The sequence below is a fragment of the Colossoma macropomum genome, unplaced genomic scaffold (assembly GCF_904425465.1).
Source record: "Colossoma macropomum unplaced genomic scaffold, Colossoma_macropomum, whole genome shotgun sequence".
Lineage (NCBI taxonomy): Eukaryota > Metazoa > Chordata > Actinopteri > Characiformes > Serrasalmidae > Colossoma > Colossoma macropomum.
In genome coordinates this window covers 13490349-13515795 of record NW_023494794.1, presented here as the reverse complement: position 1 = coordinate 13515795, position 25447 = coordinate 13490349, and the positions used below count along the sequence as shown (strand labels likewise).

General features: G+C 38.7%; 1 protein-coding gene across 4 annotated transcripts; it reads right to left on the bottom strand.

Annotated features, from left to right (window-relative positions):
- Positions 1-13709: 13709 nt before the first annotated feature.
- tmem150ab (transmembrane protein 150Ab) lies at positions 13710-25412 on the bottom strand. 4 transcript variants are annotated; one of them, XM_036580271.1, is made up of 8 exons: positions 25291-25412; positions 24363-24446; positions 23978-24025; positions 23793-23879; positions 23512-23579; positions 23048-23175; positions 21619-21796; positions 13710-16765 (listed from the first exon to the last, which is right to left on the bottom strand). In XM_036580271.1, exons 2-8 carry the CDS (start codon positions 24425-24427, stop codon positions 16455-16457), a joined length of 885 nt encoding a protein of 294 aa, XP_036436164.1. In that variant the 5' UTR covers positions 24428-24446; positions 25291-25412; the 3' UTR covers positions 13710-16454. The 4 variants fall into 4 exon arrangements, with proteins under 4 accessions (XP_036436164.1, XP_036436165.1, XP_036436167.1 ...); XM_036580272.1 differs by having other exon boundaries at positions 24363-24594; positions 25291-25347; XM_036580274.1 differs by having other exon boundaries at positions 23978-24044; positions 25291-25315.
- Positions 25413-25447: the final 35 nt, after the last annotated feature.

Here is a 25447-nt window from a genome sequence, read left to right as displayed (position 1 = left end):
TAATGTAGATTAGATAATTTAGAACACTATGTATGTTCATCTCAGCTTGTATGTTCATCTCAATTATATATTAAAATCTACCTAAATAATATATAAAAAACTGCAATTAATTGCTACTTCATAAAAATATATGGAAATGAAAATATATGAAATATATGGATGCAAAACCATTTTTCCCTTTTATTCGTTGAATTTGAAATGTGAACATTTGAGCTAAAAATACAGAATGAACCTGGTATATTTTTGGAATTATGCAATTAATTTTTAACTTTAGGCACACTCATTCCGAAAGTCTACAAAGCGGGTGACACAGAAGAAACGGAAGGAGTATCTGAAAAGCAAGGCAGTACTAATAGCTCTGGTGACACTACTGGCACTGGTGATCATCACTGTGGTGGCTATCATGCTTAGTAGCAAAAGTTCCAGTGACACACACAGTCACAAGGCTGTTGTTACCCCTAAACCACACATATCAGGACAACCATAGCACTCAGTGCTGGAGGAATTTATAAAGGACAAAAAAAGCTCTTTCTGACAATGGTTATGGTTCAGATGGAGTACAGAACAGGGTTGTGGGACAGTGTTTGGGTTTGGTACTCATTGCTCATCAAGTTGTTGTGAGGTGGTTTAATTGTCCCATCCATGCTCTGCCAGCAAATGTGTTCTTTTGTAGCAACTGTTGCAAGGTTGGTCAAGATTTATAGAACAATGACAAAAATCCCTTTCAATGTAATGTTAACTGTAGCGCAAACATTTTTTTTATCAGAACAAATATACTACTAATATTATAAATGAGCTGATATTTCCTCATTAAAAACTTCTAGCTTTAAAGGAGCAGTGTGTAAAATTTAATGGCATCTAACGGTGAGGTTGCAGATCGCCACTAACCGAACACCCCTCCCCTCACCCCTCACTTTCCAAATGTCTAGTAGAGCCTGTGGTGGCTGTCAGGTTTTCTGCTGTTTCTCCCCACAGAAAATCATTGTACTGTTTTCTGCTGTTATCAGCCCATTACCAATAACTGGTATCAAATAAATGCCAGTGAAAATAATATACATATTTTGCCAAAAAATGAGTTATGAGTTACAGTTTCTCATAGGGTGATTGGATTTGTGGGCAGAGCATGGTAAATTACTATAATTTCTTGAATTAGCCAAGCATCCACAGATCATGCTGTATAAAGTACAAGACAATATGTATATGTAGTATATATTGTTTTCTCTTTAGAGGGGGTAACTGCAACATGTGTGCTAAAAGATGCAAAATGGTCTACAAAGTAAATGGGCTGGAAAACTTCCACTGTACCACCCTGATGTGAAAATAACATTTTGATGCAATTTTGCAATCATTTAAATGGCCAGTAAAGTGAACTATTATGTAAACAATTACATTGTGATTAAAACTCAAGTTCAATTAAATTTGTTGGATTTTTTTTCGTTTATTTTTTCATGTTTTCATTAATGTGTGTTTGGCAAGGCACAGTTACCTCTTATTTTAAGACATACATTTCAAAACATATGTACTTATAAAGGCATGTTCATGTAAATGCGAATCCTAATCATTTTGAAAATTGTGACAGGGAGGACACAGTGCAAAGTGAGATAAACAGGTGATAAGCTTTTTAAACTGTGTAAACTTCACAGGTAATGATGCACAAAGTCATGCAGTGACATGGTGTGTGATCCAGCCAGAAATACAAGTGCCTTGCTCATATAAATGTTATCCTCCAAGAATCTTTGTGCAGATTTAGAGTAACTCTGGCAGTCATCCAGAACTCACACAAACATTGCTACAATTATAACTAGCATTCTATCTGGTTTCTACTGATGCCAGAGATAGTGAGAAGCACAATAGATGAATACCAATGAGTTGCAAGGAACGACACCTGCCCAGATCAAAGCTGAGAAAGACCTAGGTAATATTGCTGAGGAAACACTGAGAATATGTAAGATGACCAAGTAGCTGCTGCACAGACATTAGACACAGAGATAGTGGTTGCAGTTCTGAATTCTGTGTAGTTTCTGGGATTATGGGAATGGATGGAAGTTGTAATTGTGCACCCATGTTGGGAGGATTCAATAGGTAGTACACAGATGGCCAAGTCTGCACTGGCCATGCAGCAATTCAATACCCCCAAAAAAATAAGTTGATCAAAAGCCTACAAAATAAACATTAATTAGTGTTATCAAAGCCTTATTATTGTGCTTTAATTGCAACACCATGCAAATACTAGTTGTCAGGTTGGCATTAGTAATTCAAACCACAGGGATAGCTACCTTGTGACACACCCGGGGCGTTTGGCGAGAGGATGGCACTGCATACGATCCCAAGAATACCATCCCTACAGTCAAGCATGGTGGTGGCAGCATCATGCTGTGGGGCTGCTTCTCAGCCAAGGGGCCTGGCCATCTGGTCCGCATCCACAGGAAGATGGATAGCACAGCACACCTGGAGATTTTGGCCAAAAACCTCCGCTCCTCCATCGAGGATCTTAAGATGGGTCGTCATTTTATCTTCCAACAGGACAACGACCCCAAGCACACGGCCAAGAAAACCAAGGCCTGGTTTCAGAGGGAAAAGATCTTAGAAAAAACGATTAATAGCTGTAATTGCAAACAAGGGTTATTCCACAAAATATTAAACCTAGGGGTTGAATAATAATTGATCCTAATTTTTATGTTTAAAATGTATTATAATTTAATTGAGCAACTAATATTTTTTGTTTGTAATATTTAGGCATCTGTTAATAAATGCTACTCTTGTTCAAAGTTTGAAGGCTCTAACTTATTTGCAACTTGTTGAATTTGCAAAATCTGCAGGGGGTTGAATACCACTTGGAGGCACTGTATATATATGTTTGTGTTTTCCATAATATGAATACTTAATATTTTGAATCATTTATTAACAATGTTTGGGCACAGAATGACTGGCCCTCGGGTCCAATCTGACCCCGCTTTGAAAAAGTTTGGATACCTCTGTGTTAGATAAATAAGGGACTTTTATAGGACCACTACTGATAAGATATTATTTGAAGGGTGGGCCATTCTTAACACAGCAGTGGCACCAAAATGTAGTGGAATTGGTTGAAAAAAGTTCACCAACCAAAAATATTTAGCCAACAATGTGGAAATTAATGAAATGATATAACAAAACAAAAAAAAATCTAACTGTACATCTATAAAGTGTATCAATAAGGTAGGTCTAAGTGACCAGTAAGAGTGCAAAAATCAGAGGCCACCCTTCATTTATTTATTTATACATATGTCCAGTTTAAAAGGACATTAAGTACAAGTTATTCATTTTTCAGGATATTTCTGAGGAGACGTAAGATAATCCAGTTGCATATAGGAAGGGATAGTCAAAGGAAATAAGGGAAAAAACAGTTTCCAAAACTTGACTTCAAAAATTATTAAAGGGTGTTTAGAAAATGAGACTCCTAACAGCTCCACTCTTGCCTCAGATCTGAAAAACTCCACATGTTTCTGTCCATCTTTCAAGTGTGAGAAGACAATTCAATGCTATGTGTCTGAAAGAATGTGTAACTGTCAAACAGCTGTTACTGAGAAAATGAAACAGACAAAAAAATGCTATATAAGTAAAAAAGTTAACCCATAAAAATCTCTATACTGCTTATTTTCTACATTTTCTATGGATCAAGTTGTAGATCAAAGATATACACATACATGCTGCATATTCTTTAATGCACAAATACATAATTAAAACATCTTAACTTTTTCCCCCACTAATTTTCCAAAATTCTTCATTTGAATGTGTATAACAGTATGAAAATTATGTCATGAAAGATTCAAATGGACACTGATGATAAATAATATCATATGATATACAACCACAAAATCTAATCAGTCAATTTAGACCAGGGGTCGGTAACATGTAGCTCTAGAGCTCTGTTGCTGCTGCACAGCAGAATAAGATATTTAGATAAAAATAAAATAATCCTCTTTTTCAGCAAAATAAAGCATTGCCTATCATTTTAACATAGTTTTAACAATAAATAGTCTTAACGCTGGAATTAACTGCTAATTCATCAACCTTTAACCCTGAAGGTTGGCGCACAGACTGCTGGTCACAAAGCAATGCAGACAACAGTCTTGCCTAGCTAGCAGCTAAGGAAAAGGCAAAGAGCAAGATTTAAGATGAACATTGATAATTTGGAGACAAATGGACTTATTTGTGTTCATAAGCACTCATAAGCATTCATAACCACAGCTGGTTTTCTGAGATGTGTAATTTGCAATGAGAAACTGTCAAACACTAAAAAATTGCAGCTTCTCATTCGCCAGCTTGTTTAAATTTTCCCATTCCACCTTAAATGGTGCATCAGTTAGCTATGTTCTGGCACCTCAGGCACCATTTAAGGTGGAACGGGAAAATGCGAGAAAAGCGGCTATAGCTGAGCTAAAGCTTAAAGCAGAGCAAAGCAAGTCTGCATTTTTACATATTTTTTAGCCTATACTAGAACATTAGCACATACTGAGACATATTTACAGCGAAGAAGGTAAAATGGATTTAAAATGTTGTGGCTCCCAAGTTAGTTTGATTTTTGTAGAAAGAACAGAATGAATCTTTTTAACATTTATGTTTAGACCAGGGGTCACTAACCCTTGCTTCTGGAGATCTACCTTCCTGCAGGTTTCACCTAACAACACATCTAATCCACCTAACCAAGGACTTCTGAAGACAACAATTAGTTGGATCAGGTTGAGTCAATTAGGGTTAGACCCAAGTCTGCAGGAAGGTAGATCTCCAAGAGCAGAGCTGGTGGCCACTTTTCTAGACCAACAAGTTGTGTGGCATTTTCATATTAAATTTAGTTGTTTGATACAAATAAGTTAAATAACATGAACAATAGTCATAGTGATTATTCACACAATATATAGACATACACTGTATTGTGATACCCCTTCTAATTATTAAATTCAGATGTTTCAGCTACATCCATCCCTAACAGGCAGATAAAATTTGGCACATAGCCTTGCAGTGTCGATAGACAAACACTGGCAACAGAATGGGTCGTACTGATGAGCTTAGTGACTTTAAACAGGACACTGTCATAGGATGCCACCTCTGCCAAAAGTCAGTTTGTGAAATGTCTGTCCTGCTATATCTGCCCGTCAACTGTAAGTGCTATTATTGTGAAATGGTGTAAAGCACGCTGCCGATGGACTCTGAAGCAGTGGAAACATATTCTATGAAGTGACGAATCACACTTCTTGAACAGGCAGACTGATGGACAAGTCTAGGTCTGGCGAATGCCAGGAGAACATTACTTGCCTGACAGCATTGTTCCAAATGTAAAGATTGGTGGAGGAAGGACAATGCTATGAGGTTGTTTTTCAGGGGTTGGCCTAGGCCCCTTAGTTCCAGTGAAGGGAAATCTTAATGCTTCAGCATACCAAGACATTTTGGACAATTGTATGCTTCCAACTTTGTGGTAACAGTCTGAGGAAGATTTTTTGTTCCAGTATGATTGTATCCCAGTGCACAAAACATGGTCCATAAAGTCATGGTTGGGTGAGTTTAGTGTGGAAGATCTTGACTGGCCTGCACAGAGCCCTGACCTCATCCCCATCAATCACCTTTGGGATGAACTGGAATGGAGATTGCGAACCAGATCCTTTCATCCAACATCAGTGAGTGACCTCACAAATTCTTCTGAATGAATAGGCAAAAATTCTCACAGACACACTCCAAAATCCAGGAATGCCTTCCCAGAAGAGTGGAAGGCGTTACAGCTGCAAAGGGGTGGGGTGGGGAGGGTTGGAGGGGTCCACACTAATGCCTTTTGATTTAGAATGGGATGACATAAAAGCTACTGTAGGTGTAATGTGTAGGTGTCCCAATACTTTTGTCCATATACTGTATATGTGTACGCTAGGCTTGTCAATGAAAAACTGAATTTTACAGAAATACTGAATTTTGAAAAAACTAGACACATTAAATGATGTGCCATAGCCTTATATGTGAAGTCTGCATGAATGAATAAAGAAAAGCAAAAGTAAATATGCATATGATTAACCACTGTTAAGGCAACAGGCAACAAAAAGAATTCTAAATCATATATATTATATAGCTTTCAGGACAGAATCTGGGAATTCCACAAATCTTTCAAGATTTCTGCAGAATTACATTGTTAAGATCAAAACAAAGTCATTCAGAGGGGTTTGATATAGACTGCGCAATTCTAGAGAAACTTACTGAGTCAAAGTTGTTCACAACAGTGGTGATAGGAATCAGATATCCATGTTCGACATCTCTAAAAGCTACATCACAGAAAGTTATGTGAAATGTTTACAAATATGCTGACTGAGAAAAGTTCTAAAAATATTTTAGCCTAAAATGTTAGATCAGTAGCCTTGCCAACACAAAAATGATTTCTTTTTGATATACTAAAAGTATTGCTTAAAAATGTACACTACTGCTTGAAAAAGATAAAAAGCTGTATATTATTTTTTAAGTCTTTCTGTAACAATGTTGTGCCAGTAGTGGACTATCATTTGGCTAAATGCTGACCACCCGTTGCTCTGAAAAAAAATGTGCCAACCTCCTTTCATCTTTCATCAATGACCCATTTTTAACCACTGGCCTAACATGTCTCAACATCTTTACACTTAAGTGTTTATTGAGTTTTTTTACACAAGTAGACATAGATGTAAGATGCACACAATGATGAAACATCACAGACAGGACAACACCAAAAAAAAGGGGGGACAAAGGGGGGGGGATGAAAGAGAGAAAGGGGTTGTCTTATGGTTACAAAACTCTTATCAAATGATCATGTTTAAAAATACTATATCCTTGCATTCATGTCTATTTATCCCTTATGGTGTCATATGCTGTCCATTTACGCCACTTGTTTGCAAATACGTTTTCCCTCAATCGAAGTTGGTAAGTCATTTTTTCTAGTATATAGATTTGTCTTACAATTTCCACCCACTGTTCTGTTGAGGGGGGTTCAATTTTATACCAATTTCGTGTTATTGCTTTTTTGCTGGCTGTCAGAAGTATTCTTGTCAAATATTTATCATTATCCATAACATGTTCATCTATATGTCCAAGATACATTACTCTGAATTCTTTAGGGACTGAATAACCCAAAATGTCTTTAACCACATTGTATACGTTTTCCCAAAAAGAGTACAGTATATAGCATTTCCAAAAAATTTGTGTATGATTGGCCTCTTTATTCCCACACATCCTCCAACATGGCTGTTGATAACCAGTTTGTTTACTGTGTATTTCAGGAGTTATAAAATAACGGGTCAAATTCTTCCATCCAAATTCTTTCCATATCCTTGAGTTAGTGGTCACATGCTGTGTTATACACATTTTAGTCCACTCCTCCTCTGTAATATCAGTGCTTAACTCTCTCTCCCATTTAGCTTTTATGTATAGAGTTGAGGAAGCCTGACATTGTCTCAGGCTGCGGTAAAGCTCGGACGTCACCTTTAATTTTGTCCCACTGTATATCTTCACTACTACACCTAACACTGCATTTAAAGACTTGAAAATTTGGGCATTTTGTATTTCGGTTGTAAGATAATCCCTTAGCTGTAAATATCTAAAAAAGTCTTTATCTTCTAATCCGTAATTCTCTTTCAGTTCCTGAAAACTCATCACATTTCCATTCTTAATGATTCTACATACTGCAGTGATCCCCTTGGTTCCCCATTTTCTAAAACTCTGGTCAGTCAAGCTTGGTTTAAATTTCTCATCATAAGCAAACCAACTTATAAGTATTATTTGCCTTTCAAACTTATACCGTTTAATTAAATCGAACCAAATATCTAATGTATGGGAGCTTATTGGATCTAGTGAGTCTTGTAATGTCTTTTTAGGTTTCCTATTTCCAATGAGGGATTGGACAGGTAATTGTTCTACTGTCTTCTCAATGTCTTTCCACCTTGCACTATAGCTTTCATCACACCATTTAATTAATGGTCCAAGTTGTGCTGCCTGAAAATAGTCTTTAAGATTTGGTAGCATCAACCCACCCTTTTCTTTAGACAACTGTAATGTGGAGTACTTTATTCTTGGCTTCCTACCATTCCATATGAATCTGGAAATCATCTTATCCCACATTTGAAAACTTTCTTGAGGTATTTTAATAGGAAGAGATTGAAATAAGTATAGGAGTCTAGGAACAACATTCATTTTAATTATTTCAATTTTAGAGCTAAAATCTAGTGACAGGGTGGACCAGTTCTCCATGTCTCTTTTAATCTGTAAATGGATATGATTGAAATTTGTTTTAAAAAGTTGAGATATTTGTTTTGTTAAGGTCACACCCAGATATTTTATAGTTTTTGCATCCCATTTCAGTTGGAATAACTTCCTGATTTCTGGAGAGGGAGAATAGTTAAAGGCCAAGATCTGTGTTTTGTTAACATTCACTTTATATCCTGAGTGTTTGCCATATATGTTCAAGATTTTCATCAGGCATGGGAAACCTGTATTAGGACTGTCTAAATAAATTATAACATCATCTGCGAATAAACTGATGATGTGTGTTTGTCCCTTTATAGTGATTCCTTTCAGTTCTGTACTTTGACGTATTGCTTGTGCTAAAGGTTCCATATATAGGGCGAAAAGAAGAGGAGATAAACCACACCCTTGGCGAGTACCCCTTTCGAGGATTATCCTATCTGTTAGGCTACCGTTAATTTTTATCCTAGCTGTTGGGTTTTGATATATAGTTTTGATACACTGAATTGAATCTTTGCTAAAACCAAATCGCTCTAACACTAAATATAAGAAATTCCAATTCACACTATCAAAAGCCTTTTCAGCATCAAGACTTATCAGCATAGCACTCATTCCTTTCTTTTGTATTGAATTTATAACATGCAGAGTTCTTCTGATGTTGTCTTGCGTTTGACGACCTATGATAAAGCCTGTTTGATCTTCATCAATTAGATCTGGCATAAATGTCCTATATCTTTTAGTAATAACAGAGGTATATATCTTGTAGTCTACATTGAGAAGAGATATAGGACGAAAATTGCTACAGTACTCTGGATCTTTCCCATCTTTGGGAATTAATGATATTATTGTATCTTTCCATGAAGGTGGCAACTGTCCTTCTTTAAGGGTCCAGTTAAAAGATGAAGTAAGTAGGGGGGTTAATTCTTTTCTAAAAGTCCTATACCATTCTGCTGGAAAACCATCAACACCTGGAGACTTATTAGCCTTAAGTCTGGATATGGCTTCAGATACTTCTTCAGGTGTAATAGTAGCTTTGAGATTTTTGTTCTGTGATTCTCCGATAGATGGTAGGTCAAGAGAGTTGAGGAAATGTCTAATTGTTATCTCGTCTGAAGCAGGAGGTTGTGTATATAGATTTTTATAGTAATTCTTAAACACTCTCTCAATTTCTTTTGGATTATGCAGTTGTCGGTCAGAACAGGGATCCCTGACCTTGTGTATTGTGGTTGAAGCCTGTAGTTTACGTATCTGTCTTGCTAGTAATCTAGTAGCCTTGGCCCCTGTCTCATAATATGCCTGCTTTAAAAATCTTAGTTTTTTCTCTACCTCCCCTCTTAAAATATTATCTATTTCTCCTTGAGTGGTCTTCATTTGCTGTAAGATATGTGTTTGTTTGGTATTTTGATATTGTATTTCTAAGCTTCTTAATTTCTCAGTCAGTTCAGAATATGTAGCTTGTTTTAACTTCTTTTGAAGAGAGGTAAGTGCTATCAACTTTCCCCGTATAACAGCTTTCAGGGCATCCCATAAAATAGTAGGGTTAATTTCTTCTGTATCATTTTCCTCAATATATCTCCTAACTTCTGTTTTAATCTGTTCAATTATTGTTTTATTGTTCAAAATACTTACATTAAGTCTCCAGGTGGTGTTTTTCTGTGTATTGCCCAAACGTATATCTAGACAGATAGCATTATGGTCTGATATATCGGCCGCCCCAATTTTACAATCTGTTACCCTATGTAATTCCCAGCTATTAATGAATATATAGTCAATTCTTGAGTGAGTGTTATGTGGGATGGAATAATGTGTATAGTCTTTTCCTGATGGGTGGAGTTCCCTCCAGACATCTATCATTCCTTGTTCCTTTAAAGAAGTATTCATAAATTTCCTCATGTGTATCTTATTCCTTTTAAGACTTGTGTCTAGACTGTAATCTAATATTACATTAAAATCTCCCCCACAAATCACAATGCCTTCTGATTCGGAGTCAATTATTTTAAATAGGGATTTAAAAAAATGTTTATCACTATCTGGTGGGGCATATATATTAACCAATGTTACTTTTTCATGTTCTAGTTTTCCCTTAACAATAACATATCTGCCTTCCTTGTCACTGATTTCCTTAGAGCATTCAAAAGCGACAGAATTTTGAATAAGAATTGCTACCCCCCTCTTATGGCTCTGCCTGTGTGTACTATAGAATGTGTTTCTAAATCCAAATTTTTTCAGCTTCTCATGTTCCCCCTTAGCTAAATGAGTTTCTTGAATAAATATTATATGTGCTTTAAGCTTCCTCATTTTAAGAATTACTTTGCTTCTTTTGATTGGGTTATTCATTCCATTGACATTCAATGACACCATTTTAATAACATTCATGTTATTCCTATCAAACATTTGCGACTCATTCTGTATCCGTGACAACCGTTAACAATAACATAAGCCATGAGAACGTCTGGCGACTCAATAAAGGAAAAAAAATAGGGTGACTTCCAAAGGTGGGTGCATCTACTGCGCACCTCCCACGCTGTTTTCGTGGGTCGAGGGGAATATCTCACGAGATGTGGGGGCCCCTCTCTAGCAGCGAGAGACGGTTTTACTAGTCTCAAACTCTCACACATTCTAGCAAAGTCCAGCTCAACTTGTCTAAGAAAAGTCCCGATCAAACTTGAACTGACAGCAAAGACCGTCTAACTTGAACTATTTAACTTTAGCGTTACGTTAAACTGAACATATTAATATAATTACACCAGTCGAGCATGTATATCACTTACGTCTCCTCGTCTCTACTTTGATATTTATAGCTTACCTAGCCTTTACTAGCCAGTCAGCATATACCAAGCATATCTATTATTTCCTTTGAAATTCTTGTAGTTTTTGCTTAGCTCGCTCGGACGTTGATCGATCACCAGAGTTTCCAGCTCGCTGCCACTGCAGCGCGCGCTGAAGCCGCTCGTTCATCCCCACCATGGAAGTGGTGTTGTCGGGAATTTGGACATCGAACCCTTTCCTCCTCAGGTCCTGTGCACCTTCTTGTGCGCTCCCGTACGTCCGCGGGCCGGAGTCCCAATGGATTCTCATCTTGGTCAGGGGGGTCTGGAAGCGAATTCCTTTTTCTTTCAAGACTTTCTTTATTCCGATGTATTCCCTGCGTTTCTGGTTTACTTCTGTGGCATAGTCATGATCGAAAGACAGCGTCCGACCCTGATAGTGCATCTTTTTCTGCCAGGCTTTTCTCAAAACCATCTCCTTTACCTTGTACTGGAGGAAATTCACGACAGTAGATCTTGGGGGTTGGTCTGGGCTTGGCTTCGGTGCTAATGCTCTGTGTGCCCGCTGGATTTGCAGATCAATTTCGGCGGGTATGGAGAGCTCGGTTCTCAATAGCTGTTCAACGAACTGAGGCATGGAGCTTCCCTCTACGCTCTCCGCCAGGCCGAAAATGCGAATATTATTGCGTCTGCTTCTACCCTCTTGGTCTGTGAGCTTCTCCTGTATGGTCCTCTGCTGTTTCAGCGTTTGAAGAAGAGCGTCCCTGACCTCCATATTCCACATTTCAGTTTCGCCCATTCTATGCTCCATTTCCTCAATTCTTGTAGCTTGTGATGCTAGCTCTGTGGCCGTCTCTGTGAGCCTCTGGTTGATACCTATTTTGAAATTTTCGAGTTCTTCTCTCATTTCTTTTTTGAATTCCTTTTTGAATGCATCCAGGTCAGACCTTAATTCAGTTTTCAAGTCGTGAATTTCTCTGACAACATCTTTCAGACCTGAGCGGAGAACAGCAGTCGTTTCAGTTTCCATGTGCTCACCCTCAGTACCGCTATCGTCCGCCTCCGACATGTTGCCCTCGTCTTCTTTATCCGTCGCTTCAGTTTGTTTTTCAGAGTTTTTGGTCTTTCTGCGTCTTCTTGTTCTCCCTCCCCGTTCCATTACAGGTTTAAAGTGTTTTCTTTTAATTAAATGTGAATTCAGGGAATCTTTTTTCTTTTAGTGAGCGGGAGCTAGTCCTTTACGCCGCCATCATCGACTACGTCCAAACTGAAGTCCGTCTCAATATCTTTAATGTGATTGAGTGCATCAAATATAGCACCCTCCACAAGTACTGGCACCCCTGGTAAACATGAGCAAAAACTCTGAGGTCCACTCTTGTGGACTCTCCTCTTCAGCTCAAACCCCTAGGTTATCTCTGGGGATTAGTTCAGGGGATTGGGATGGCCAGGAAAAACCTTGATTCTATGGTCAGCGAACCATTTTTGTGTTGATTTTGAGGTTTGTTTTGAATCATTGCCCTGCAGGAAGATCCAACCCTGACCCAGTTTAAGCATCCTGGCTGAAGCAATCAGATTTTAATATCCGCTGGTACTTGATGGAGTCCATGATATGTGAACAAGGTGTCCAAGAAAAACAGCCCCATAATATCACAGATCCAACACCATACTTCACAGCGGGGATGAGGTGTTTTCTGCATGTTGTCCATACGCCAAACCTTAAGTACGTCTGATATTTGCTGACAAAAGCTCTATTTAAATCTCATCTGACCACAGAATATGGTTCTTTGACAGCAAAGGCTTTCTTCTGGATCCCTCCCAACAACTTGTGGTTACGTATGTGCTGTCCAATCGTAGTTTGGGAGATGTTCTGTTCCCAAATAGTGTCTGCAATTCACCAGCTGTGATGGAGATTTTTTTGTCATGCAAACTATCCTCTTCACTGTGCAGAGGGTCAATATAGTCCCATGTCCACTTGCTGGCGGATTCTAAACATCTCCAGTTGCTTTAAAATTCTTAATTATTGCCCTGATGGTGGAAATCTATTTACAACTTTTTAGCTATATTCTTGTAGCCATTTCTTAACTTGTGCATCTCAACAACCGTTTGTTGCACATCACTGCTATATTCTCTGGTCTTTCTCATAGTGATGGATGATTATGGGAACTTGGCCTATGTGCTACCACATATTTATACCCCGGTGAAACAGGAAGTCGCGGCTGACCATTTAAGTATTCCTAATCACTCAAGTGAACTTTAAAACATAAAAACATGAATGGGAATATACTTCAGGTAGATTTAATTAAAAATTCTAGAGATGCAAATAATTGTGGCACATACATTTCAGAAACATATTTATGATAACTCTTAGGTTTCGTCTTTTAATAATTGCACTTCAAATAAAGGTTAGAATTTTGTTTTTCTGTTTTGCTCATATTTACCAAGGGTCCCACTATTTGTGAAGAGGCACTATACATATTGTACACTGCTAAGTCAGTAAAAGACAGTATTGCAGTATCTGACATGCCTCCTATCTCATTGTCAACCTTGTACATATTCTATTTCTTGTGCCAACCCAAAATCATTTTGCTGGTCTCCTCCCTTTCATCTGTACAGGCGCAGGAGTACTTAGCAGGAGAAATCAATTACAGATCACAGTCAGCTTATTTGTATCCAACAAGGAAAGAGCAAATATTCTAAATAACTCCAAAAACTCCATTCTTATTCTTAATTGTCATTTATTTATTCATTTTTTCATTTTTTCAAGTTGATGTATTTATAATACAACAAAGTTATTGTTTGGGCCCTAATCAAATGAACTGTAATAAGAAAATACTACTGTTATAACAAAATTCAACCAAACAGTTCAAAAATTTCTCACAATCATTTGATACCTGTTTACCAAAGTGTGAACCCATGTTGGATTTTCACAATACTGTTCATTGTGACTACTCATAGATCCCTACATAAATTCTAGTCTTTGAGTATAAATCAAAATTAAGTGCTCAGTTTAACATTTTATGTATGTGTATTTATGGAGGGTTGTGGTGGGCTGGCAATTTTACAATTCTAAGTTCTTTATCTTCTATCACACAAATTCTCACAGAGCTGCAAACAGCCTGACACAGCTAAAAACTGCATTCAGTGTCAAAATTGGGAAACAAACAAAAAACAAATAAATAAACAACTGAACTTGAATACAAAACATATTGGTTGCTATTATTATCATCAATCATCAACTTATTTAACATTATTTAAATTACATTAAATTATTGACAAACTGCTAAAAAGACTGTATGAAATCACGACCTACTGGAGCCTCACATTAGCAGGTCCATTACTTTCGAAACTGTATTCAGGTTTCCAATTGTGTTTCAGAATATTATTCTAAGCATGTGATGTGGCAGTAATGAACTTTTCCTTCTGTCAGGAATACCTGCAATATTGTAAGGCTCACAAGGAAGCACTTTTAGTTTTATAAATAGTTTTAAACCCTACTCTGACATGTAATGTATGCTCAGTGAGGTAAAATGGAAAACCATAAAGCAAGTGCATTTATTTACGAGCAGGTTAGCTGGCAGTTCTAGCAGAGGAATAAGAATATGTAATACTGTTTTTAAGACATATAAAAACACCAAAAAAAAATAAAACAAGAAAACATGGCCAAAGATTATGAACTGGTTTTTGCTAAAACAAACAAATAATTAAACAATGCCTGACTAGCTAAATTAGCAAAGAAAAATTATGATGGTTGAACACAAAAAAATACAATTACCTAATATTTCTTTCAATAATCTTCTGTTTTAGAAAATTAGCTTCAATTCTCCTTGATGGCCTATGTGCAAAAGCAACCTACACATAAAATCTACAAATACATACCTGGCTGACTCTTCAAATTCTCACAATCTATGTAGTTCAGTTACACAAAAGCATGGCAAAACATCTGGTTACATTTTTACAAAGCCACCATAGTTCACACTTTCTAGAAATCTTACTGGGATTTCTGTCTGAGACAGAGGATACTGAAGTATAAAATTAAATCGAACAATTAGTGTTTATCACAGTGATTGAATTGCTTTTGCTTTCTAAAGATGAAATGTACAACATATAGCTTAATATAACTTTTCATGAATTCTGGTCAAATGTTATGAAAGGCATCAAGGCAGAGACAATAGAAAATTCTTTCATTTTACAATAGCGTGACTTTTTCTGTCCATTGTACATAGCATATATAATATGTCGTCCTATGATTTAAAATAAGAATAGCGGGATCTCTTGATAAACATACATCACTGAGTATTATACTGCCTTGAAAATACTTAGTGAAGATTAGACTTAGACAAAAGTAATCGCAGTAAACAATATGTACATACACAGAACCTGATCATAAAAGCAATAGTGGAAAATCAGTGCAACCAAATGAAGTGAGACCACTGCTGCGCTAATAGCTTGTCCTCGCTTCACTGACCCGTATTACAAGCATAGGTTACTTAGAAAGTAAGGATGAAGGGGAAGAATGGATTTAGTGAGCTTTACTCTCCCCTTAATCTTCCCAAAATTTCTGCATGATTAAATGGTTAAGATGTACACAAAGTTATTAAGATTTAATGTGAAATGATCGATTCTAAAGAAACTTTACAACTCAGAATCTTTCACAGCGTTGCTGAACCAGACATCTGGAGTTGAATGCCTCTAAAAGCTACCTTACAGATAGTTTTAACATGAAGTGGTTACAAATACACTATGTATATGAAACATCTGTTAAAACATTGTTTCATATACATGACACATTGTTCTGTGGTGCACTTGAAATAGGATTATAGACTAAAACATATTTTTAAACCCATTCATGCAAGAGAGATACATGTAAGGCAAAAAAGTCCCAAAATAAAACATATTTTTTAAGATTTACCACTATTTTACCATTCTCAACCATAGATATAAAAACTCAAACACATGTAGCTTCACTGGTGTTGAGGCTAATAAATAAAATAGCCATAACTGTGTAATAGACATCACACCCTTGGTTCCTTTCACCACCAATGTAAAGAAATCTGTGTCAGAAAAATTCTCTACAATGTACAACCACTCCAAACAACTATGTTTACATCTTAGCCATCGAGTTCTGTAGAAATTTTGACAAACTGGAATTCCCCTTCCACTTGTTTCAGTGTTATTGCCAGGCCAAGTATACATTTAGAATCAATACCATTCCATTTGTGGTGCTGCTTTTTTTAAAAAAATGTGTTATCAAAGATATAGGGGTAAAGACTATTTGTGTGCTGGTTGCTGGATCTTAGTTTGTTGAGAACCTTATATCTACATTTCATGGTAGAAATTCTTTCACAGCAGTAACCAGTCTACTAAAAAGTACAGTAGATATTGCCATTCTAATGCTGTATTACATCATAGTTGAGTGAAAAGTGAATCTGGGGTTTACCAGGACTGTAATATACTGGTCATTTGCTATATCATGGCAACACTCTCTGGGGTGCAGTTCAGGTGTGCAGAGGTGCTGCTACCTCCAGGAGACTTCAGGCTGCGGGCACTGCAACCCATGGCCACACCCTTGCTGATGCCCCCCACAATGCCTCCTGAGCCTGGACGATTGTGTGGAATGCGTCTGACAAGGGCGGCCATCATGGTGTCGTTGTTGACAGTGCCAAACTCATAGGTGAAGGTGCCATAGTAGACCAGGATCAGGATTGTGAAAACCCACTCACAGATTGCAGCAGCATGTTGCAACACAAAGCTCTCATGAATAAAGAAAATACCACCTTGAAGAAAAAGAGAGGTGATGTTAAAGAGCCCAACGTAAAAGCAATAACGAAAGACTGAATCGTTGTTTCATTTTCTTTTATCATGTCTTCATTAACTTAACAAGTGTTTTACATAGACTAGCAATTTATATTTAAAGACTAAAAATAAGTTTGTGTTTACATTTGTAGTTCAGTTCCCTTGTTCCAGACAAAAGCAGAAACTAATATATTGTTGCATTTTTGTGGGCAGCAATGGCAGCATGTGCACAATGCAAGACTCAACCTCCTACCAGGATTATATGTGACATTACTATTATTTGCACTTCTGCTTACAAGCAAAACTGCAATAAACTGGCTGTTTACTTGTACTCTGCACAGCCTCTGGTGTCTTACTGCTTTTTTCAAATGTCAAAAACAAGGTGCAATAATATATGACTGAGCTTTAAAGCAGCATATGATGCAGTGGTTTGTGTGTATATACAATATTTTACAAGCCCATTCCAAAAAGTTGGGACGCTGTGCAAAATGTAAATATAAACAGAATGCAATGATGTGCAAAGAATTTTAAACAACATATTTAATTGAAAACTGCTGCATCCACAAATGCAAGTTAAAACTGTAACATGCAAAGAAAAAAACGTATAAAAAAGGACCCAAAAATGCTGCCGCATTCTCTGGGGCCAAGTTCATTAAGATGGACTGAGGCGAAGTGTTACACAATGTTCAATTGTTCAATGTTCAATGTTCATTGTATGAGCCGATACAATATTGAAATGTTTTAATTGAGCTCTGTTAATTACAAGTGATTCTCTGTGTCACAGTAATTACATTTTATCTGCATTATTTTTGGTTATGTTTCGTAGCTCCTAGCTGCAGGCCTAGAAAGTATGCCAAACAGTCACCTTGTTACACCAGCATGTGATGTAGTCAAACCTATATATGCTTGAGACACACTGCAGTCTTCTTGCTTCTCACTTACCAGACTGAGTAATTTGTTAACTCGGTGCAGCCCAGTGACTTTGTTGGAGCTTCATCAGCACTCCATCAGCAGTGCTCAGTGTCGCAGCAGAAGCTTAATGGCCAGCCTGCTTTTGTGCAGCGCTTGAGCTAGGTCAGTGCCCATTGGCTACATTTCACTGGGAAACGGAGGACCTTCCACAGATTTTTGCTGCTATACACTCTCAGAAATAAAGGTAGTCAACTTCCACTCGGGCAGTATCCCTCTTGTCAATGGGGTGGGACCCATAAGGCTACATCTCAGTACTTTTAGTCAGGAAACATAATTGTACCATAATCCATTGAAATTATATTTTCTAAGTTGTATTTACTCACATCCTGTCTCGTCTCCAGGCCTTTTTTATTGTTCTGTTTTAAAACATTAGGTTATGAAAAGGTACAAACGTTTACTCCACACACCCCATCTCGTCTCCAAGTTTTTTATTTTATTTTTCTGTTTTAAAACATTAGGTTATGAAAAGGTACACATACGTACTTCTCACCTGCAAAAACATATTTAAGGTTCACAATTGGACCTTAAAACCATTATTGTACCTTTGAGGAACATTTACATTGTTTGTACCTTAATGAAAAAAAAAGTACAACACCTTTATTTCTAACAGTGTACTGCATGCTCTAGTTCTCATTACTGCTCACCTGTCCTCCCAAAACAGCACTTGCTTCGCTTACTTCAGGTAAGCTATGGCACTGTGTTACGGCTTGCCAGTCCTCCTCAAACAGCCCCAGCTTTGCCACTACAACTAAGCTATAGTGCTATTAGCTGCTTGGAAATGGAGGACCTTCCACAGAGTTTTGCCACTATACTGACTCCCACGACTCGCTGGCTCTCCTCAAACAGTGCTTGATTTGCAGTCAGTGTCCAAGCTGCATAAAAGGGCTCACAGCTACATGTCACACTGTTTGCCCATCTTAGCTTGGATTGGATCAACCTCCACGAAGTGCTGGTCTACTCTTGAATGAACTGCGCCATTATACTGCTGACTCAGTATAGGAGAGATTAGCAGGGCTGGAGGCTGAAAACGATGCAATGCTCCCTGCTTCTGCCAAGAGCAAGCATGCAAAACGCAGCCTAGAGAACAAGCCAATGGTGCTGTGGAATAAAGGCAGATCCACAGCTGGGTCAGACATGAAAGAAAGGGAAGTCCATCTGCAGTTTGGTTGAGCAGGTGGACTCACTCTTCTCAGGCATGGTCCAAATCAAGCAAAAGTAATTGCTAAGGGCCTTAAGAGGCCAGCCAGGACAGCCCTGTAGCCCTGCTGGAACCCACAGAACACACTTTGCCTGCTATGTTCGATGTTGTCTCCACAGCGGTGTCAAACACCCGAATATTGCTTGATTCTAGACACTTCAGGGCCTCAATCTGCCTTTCTATCACAGGACTCCAGCAAGAACGCCAGCAGAACAGGTTTACAATGCTGTGAAGGTTGCCTTGACTAAGCTAATGCTGGACACCTTCGTGGCCCAGATGCAAAAAAACAGCACCTTTTTTCGAATGCACAGCCACTGAGTAGAAATTCCCGATGCCTGTGTGTCAGGATTTTATTGCTGAGTTTACAGCTGCCTTTCAACTTGGCCTGCATATGCCCAGAATGAACATGGCAGGACCTTCTTCTGGTGTGGACGCGGAGGCCCATGGCCTTGCCTCCATGCCCGTGGTGGATGCCTATATTGCCTTTAAAATGGTTTCACCAAATGAAGTGCTGTGCCCCAACCCACACTGCCCTCAGCAATGGGTGCAGACCCACCAACAAGCACCTTTGTGAGAGCCCATGATCTCATGATACAGTTACGAAGACTGACTAACTCGTTGTCCCTTATGCTCCTCGCCCTGAAGAGCATGCTACAGAGGACTGACAGGACTACAGAACAGCACCTGAATACGGCCCATTTGATAATGGGCTAATTAACTCAAACCACTTGGTAACCAGCCCTGTGCATGGCTGATGGCAGGTTTGGCTAGCACAAACATTTCTATTTGACTCATGCAGGGCCACACTTCGAACTCTGTTGCTTGTGCCTTACAACGTGTTTAGCCTGGCTGTTAAGCAGGCTTTCGATTGACGTTCAACCATCGAAGAGTCACGGTGAGACAGCTAAAGGCACTCACCACTGATGGATCTTGGCTGGTTCCGCTACTTATGTCAACCCAACACCTAGAATATTGGAAGTAAAGCATCAGACCAATGGGTTGTTCTTTTACAGGGGTTCTTCTGATGGGTGCAAGACAGGTGGTCCAGAGAAGATGCCAGTCACCATATTAACGCTCTTAAGATGCAGGCAGTCTAGCTAGCCATAGAATATTTCTCCCAGCTCTGCAAGGGAAATGCCTTTAGTCTGCTCAGAAAACCTGTCTACAGTTTATCATATGAACCATTAAAATGGCACCAGGTTATGCACGCTGCTGAACCTCACATGACACCTGTGGACAGGTACTCACCCTAGACTTCTCCTTGAGAGCAACAGAACTAGCAGGTACGAGATGGGAGATGCCCCCTCACGTCACACTTGGAACTCCAACCACTGGAAACTGCAAAGAACATGGCTGGGTTGATTTGGCTGCTGTTCTGGGAGGCATGGGACATAGTTACTTCACCGAACACGTCCACTGCCAATTCTGGTTTTCAGAGCAAGCCCAAGATAGCCATTTGGGTGAGGACGCTCTGGTGCGCGAGTGGCTGAAGGCACTGCTGTATGCCTTCCCTCTGCTACCCCTCATTCTTGCACTGTTGAAAAAAGTTTGATGGGAGAGACATCATGTCCTCCTAGTAGCCCCATGCTGGCCATATCAGCCATGGTCCCTTCTGCTACTGCCTCTGGTGCAGGGGTGTTCTGTGGAAAATCTCTGTGCGCTAGGAGTAGGAGGAAAAATCGATTCTTAGATGCATCGCGATGCAGACGTGGACGATTCTGAATCGATTCACAAAAATTGATTTTCTAAATTTTAATTGATAATGTAATGTTGACGGGATGCAAAAGGCAGAACTTGGAAGCGCGGAGGTGCAGTGCCTGGACAGTCACAAAATCTACTCGTGCTCTGTATGAGGGTAGAGGGAGGGCATTTACAGACTGGTGTTCAGACCCATTCTTGTCTCCATCGAAGGAGTGCTTTCCTTTTGCAGTCCCTGCTTGACAAGTGAAGGACGACCTCTACCACAAAAATTTACGTGGCAGCCCTGGCAAGCTACTTGGCCTTATGAAAAGGCTCCTTTTTGGGCTCCCATAAGGTGGTGACCACCTTTCCTAAAGGGGGTGGAGAGATTGCATTCATCTCAATCACTTGGGACCTCCCCTTGGTGCTGCATTGTCACATGCCCTACGAACCTCAGGCTGCTCTTAAGCAGGTTTTCTTAGACAGCCCTTTTGCTCGCTGTTTCTACAATGTCTGTGCTGCTGCGTCAAATGGCCTAGCACTGCCAGTTCTGTCCCTGAGTACAGGCTGCAGCTGGGGCAGTCCTCGTGAGAAAAGTCTGTGAAAAAAGACCAGCCTCTGGAGGAAGACTGCAGTGTGACTCAAGCATTTATTGGCACTATATATATTGGCTCTACATGTATTACACGTTTTTATTTCCAAGCCTAGGCTGACTTTAAGTTATGTTCTTTTCTAATGAAAGTTATGCACACAAGCCTTGAGTATGAATGAGACATTGGTCTCAACCTGTGCTCCTATATAAATAATTATTAAATAAAACTACCTGCCAAACTTAGCATGTTGAACCAGATTGAGTGGGCTGGAACATGGCCAACTGCTAAGTAGACAAAGCAGTTTGTCAACTGCTGTTTTACACAAACATCTTGCAGCTTACAATGAACTGAAAAGCAATGAGTCTAAACTGAGCGATTTGTGTAAGGATACTGAGAACGAGGGACACCAGCGCTCCAGCTGACACACCCGCTCGCACGTGGGCCATCCAGTAGTCCAGTGCTGTCTCAGCAATGCGGTATGTCAGCACGCACTGTAGACACACGAACATCAGGCCTGCAGGAAATGCCACACCAGCCCCCACATAGTGCAGAGTCCTAGCATGGTCAACCTGAGAGATAGAGAGAGAAAGAGGATAAAACAGACTGTAAACACTCTAAGACATAAACTAAAATTAGGGGTGCACAACATATTGGCAGCCAGTATATTATTTGCTGATAAATGGGAAAACGTACTAATTACTGATGCTGAAATTACAGCTGATAATTACAATAGCTGTTTAACCTGTTTTTAGCTTGTGCATGCAGTGAAGCACATTTTCTCACTGGTGATGGTGGTGCAAGGACGGAAAATACATATTTTTTGATTTTCTAAGTGAAACGTTAACACGTCCTCTACAGGGAACAAACTTAAATATGTTACTTAAATATAAACATGTTGAATACAGCAAATAAACAATAAGTACGCATTATGTATATAAGCATATGCATTATGCAATAAGTATAGCACTATGTGATATTTTTCTTAAGACTGAAAGAAGTAGCATCACTGAGTATTGAGAAAAAAGGAACACACTGAAATATGGTGTGCGTGTGCCACTGCTGGAGTTTTTCGGACCACATCATGTCTTTATGAATTAACGAATTTCCACCAGAAAGGTCTCCAAATCCCCAAGTCCTACAACGTAGTGTGATCTATGTACAGGATGTTTATTTATTTTCACTTTGAAAATTAACAAAACACATATTTGACCAGGGGCACCGAAACATTTGCATACAACTGCATGCATGCAGACCTTGTCCATCTGAAAGGTGTTTATATGGCTGGAGCAGGGGTAAGGTTTGTCCAGGTAACAAAATAAAAAAGGTCTCCTAACTATGTAAAATATTGACATACAGAAATTTTTAATGGGCAATTCTTCCCCTTACTGATTGAAATTCAAGGGCATTTTATATACAAATGAAAGTCCTGCAAAACACACCAAACATTTTAGCTAATCAGAATACATTAAGTTAAATGATGTCTGTTATAAAATTTTAAAATGCTTGTATGCCATTTTATTACATTTATATTGTCATTTTTTGTTTTGAATACGTGGGAAGTTTTACACTTTGTCCCAGTTATTTCTGATCTTGAGGTCTAAATAAGAGTAAGTGAAGTGTACCACTAAAGCAATTATTTCTGTTACAGAATGTATGGATTAATCCATTTAATATATCTATATACTTTAAAAATAATTTACTTAGTATAATTATTATTGGTGCATCCCAAGTTAAAACAAAGTTCAGTCAGGGATTGGGAGTCAGGAATGAATTCTACTCTATTCACAATGAAAAGTTCTTTTCACATTTCATGCACTCACCTGGAAGTTGCCCACCATAATAAGCCCCAGGGCATTTATGCAGCCAGACACCATAGCACTTGTGTTGACCCAGCACTGGTGGCTGTGCTCAATCACCTGAGCATAGCGCAATATACACACCATCACCACTTTAGAGAGAAAGAGAAAGAGACAGAAAGAGAGAAATGATAAATCTGTGGAAATCATAATATTGTGAAAACATGATCAAAGAAAAAGAAAAGGACATTTAAATGGCATTATACAAATGACTGAGAATAGCTAATACTCTCATTGGACACTATTACTTAGATGCCACGTCTGAGAGGTGTCTTATTAAGATTTGAACAGATTTGTAGAAACTTGATTGAACTCAAACAGGAGGCAGTATTAAGTTTTTTCTATAAAATGCTGAAAGAAAACAGCACAAATTTATTTCTAGTATTGCGATGCCCTTGTTGAATTCAAGTTGCTTTATCTGCACTTACCCATAAAGGCCCCAACATTGCCAATAAGACTGAAAAGACAGCTCTCAGGTGGGTAGCAACCACACTTGCTGTAAAAAACAAGAAATTAAAAAATTAGTGGTGGACTGTTCTGACACTATTATACACAAAAGGAAACAAATTGCAAGTTAAAACAACTTAAGAATTAGGCCATCCATTAAGGATCTAAACAGAATCTTACTAAATCTGACAAAAATCTGAGACTTAACTGGAGATTTAGTGTGTTTCAAAGCACATAACTAGGCTCAAAAAGAAGAACGAACCTGATGAGAGGAATGTCCTGTGGAGCACAGCATGTCTTAGGGAAGCCCCTCTTAGCTGTCTCCTTGCTACATGTTACATTATATGTCCTGCAAAGCATGCATGAATTAGTGATAGAACCTGACCTACACTATTAACTACTGTTCAATTTGAGCTATTTGAAGGCATATGAAAGTTGATGACTTACCAATTTTCTACTGGACAGACATGGTGGTTCATCACTGCCATGGCATATCTGAATTAAAAGGTTTTATCTTCACGTTGTCACATTGCAACATTTATGATTAAAGCTTTGCTGGTTTACATATGACAAACATTTACCAGTGACAAAACCTGCATAATTTAAGTAAACAACATCATAGGAAAACCTTTCCCTTACAAAGAAAAAGACTATAGGAAAATATAAGACCTGTGTAGTGCCCCACAGTAAACTATAGTAATCACTCTAATTTATTATAACAGTCTTATAGGAATCCTGCAGAAATTCCTGCAGTAATACTACAGATTGGGCTAGCAACTATGCATCCTGTCATCTTTCAAAAAGTAGATATATAATCATTTTACAGACTTACACTATCCATATCCCTGTGATCGAGAAGGCAGACAGGCTGACTGGCAAGACGATCCAGGCGGTCATTAGGTAGCTTTTGTGAAGCCTGTGTCAAAATCATTAAGGGGGTGTGGGATCAGGGGTACGGTGATATGATGTTAGCCGGAACCAGATGAAGCCATGCAGTGCAGTGGATTTAAGAGGACTTGGGGGATAGCGCAGCTCCTTTAACTACATTTGTAAGCCTAAAAAGGCTGTTGAGAGAAACTTGACGGTTTGCACCAATGAGTGACAATATCGGTTCCCAAAGTCCGTCCTGAGAACCCCATGCTCTGTATATTTTTTTCTGTTTCCTCTACTTCCCCACTCATGATGAGTGTGCTTATTATTTAATAGGATGATTTAGACGTGCTAAATAATGCACAAATACATGCATAGTATGGGGCCCCCAGGACTGGGATTGGAAACCCCTGAGTTACAAGGACATAAATTAAACATCATCTTAGAATGATCCTTCATCGACGTATGACAGGTTGATATTAAATTGGGGTCTGACTTGTGCTTGAACATAAACGCAACACAAGACAAATGTCAACAGACCATTTAAACTTAAATAATGTGCTCCTACCTACTAGCTAACTAACAGGCATTCTGTGCATGCTTAATGTGTGCTTCAACCGTTAGATGGATAAATTTCAATTACAAGATAATGAACAGGCAACAAAATACTGAGAGGAATGGCACAGACTATGTTGTACTTTACTGCTGCGTTAGCTAGTGAGCCGAAAGCTAATCTGCTTGTCGCTGCAATTGTAAACAGCTTGCGTAAAGATTCATCATTAAAACAGACATTTATATTACCTTTACGCGAAAAATAATTGTTAAAGGTATATCATTTATCGCATGTCTGTTATTACTGTGTAACGTAACATAAAATGAGAAAACACTACCTTGCCGCAGGCCCTTTCGCCCATCAGCGGATGCTTCTGCCGCATGTTACCAAGCAGTCTCGATGAATGTGCGGTGCATCTTTCAGACATCAGAGGGCGTATGAGGAAATGATAAAGCAAATACGGATCTTTGTGACAAGAAGCTACATTTATCTTA

What these genes read in the sequence shown, in the direction of transcription:
- tmem150ab (XM_036580271.1), bottom strand. Translation starts at nt 24,427, where the DNA reads ATGACCGCCTGGATCGTCTTGCCAGTCAGCCTGTCTGCCTTCTCGATC. An exon ending in GTCTGTCCAGTAGAAAATTG is followed by an intron (nt 23,880 to 23,977) that starts GTAAGTCATCAA and finishes CATGCTTTGCAG; the next exon opens with GACATATAATGTAACATGTA. An exon ending in TTATGGTGGGCAACTTCCAG is followed by an intron (nt 21,797 to 23,047) that starts GTGAGTGCATGA and finishes TCTATCTCTCAG; the next exon opens with GTTGACCATGCTAGGACTCT.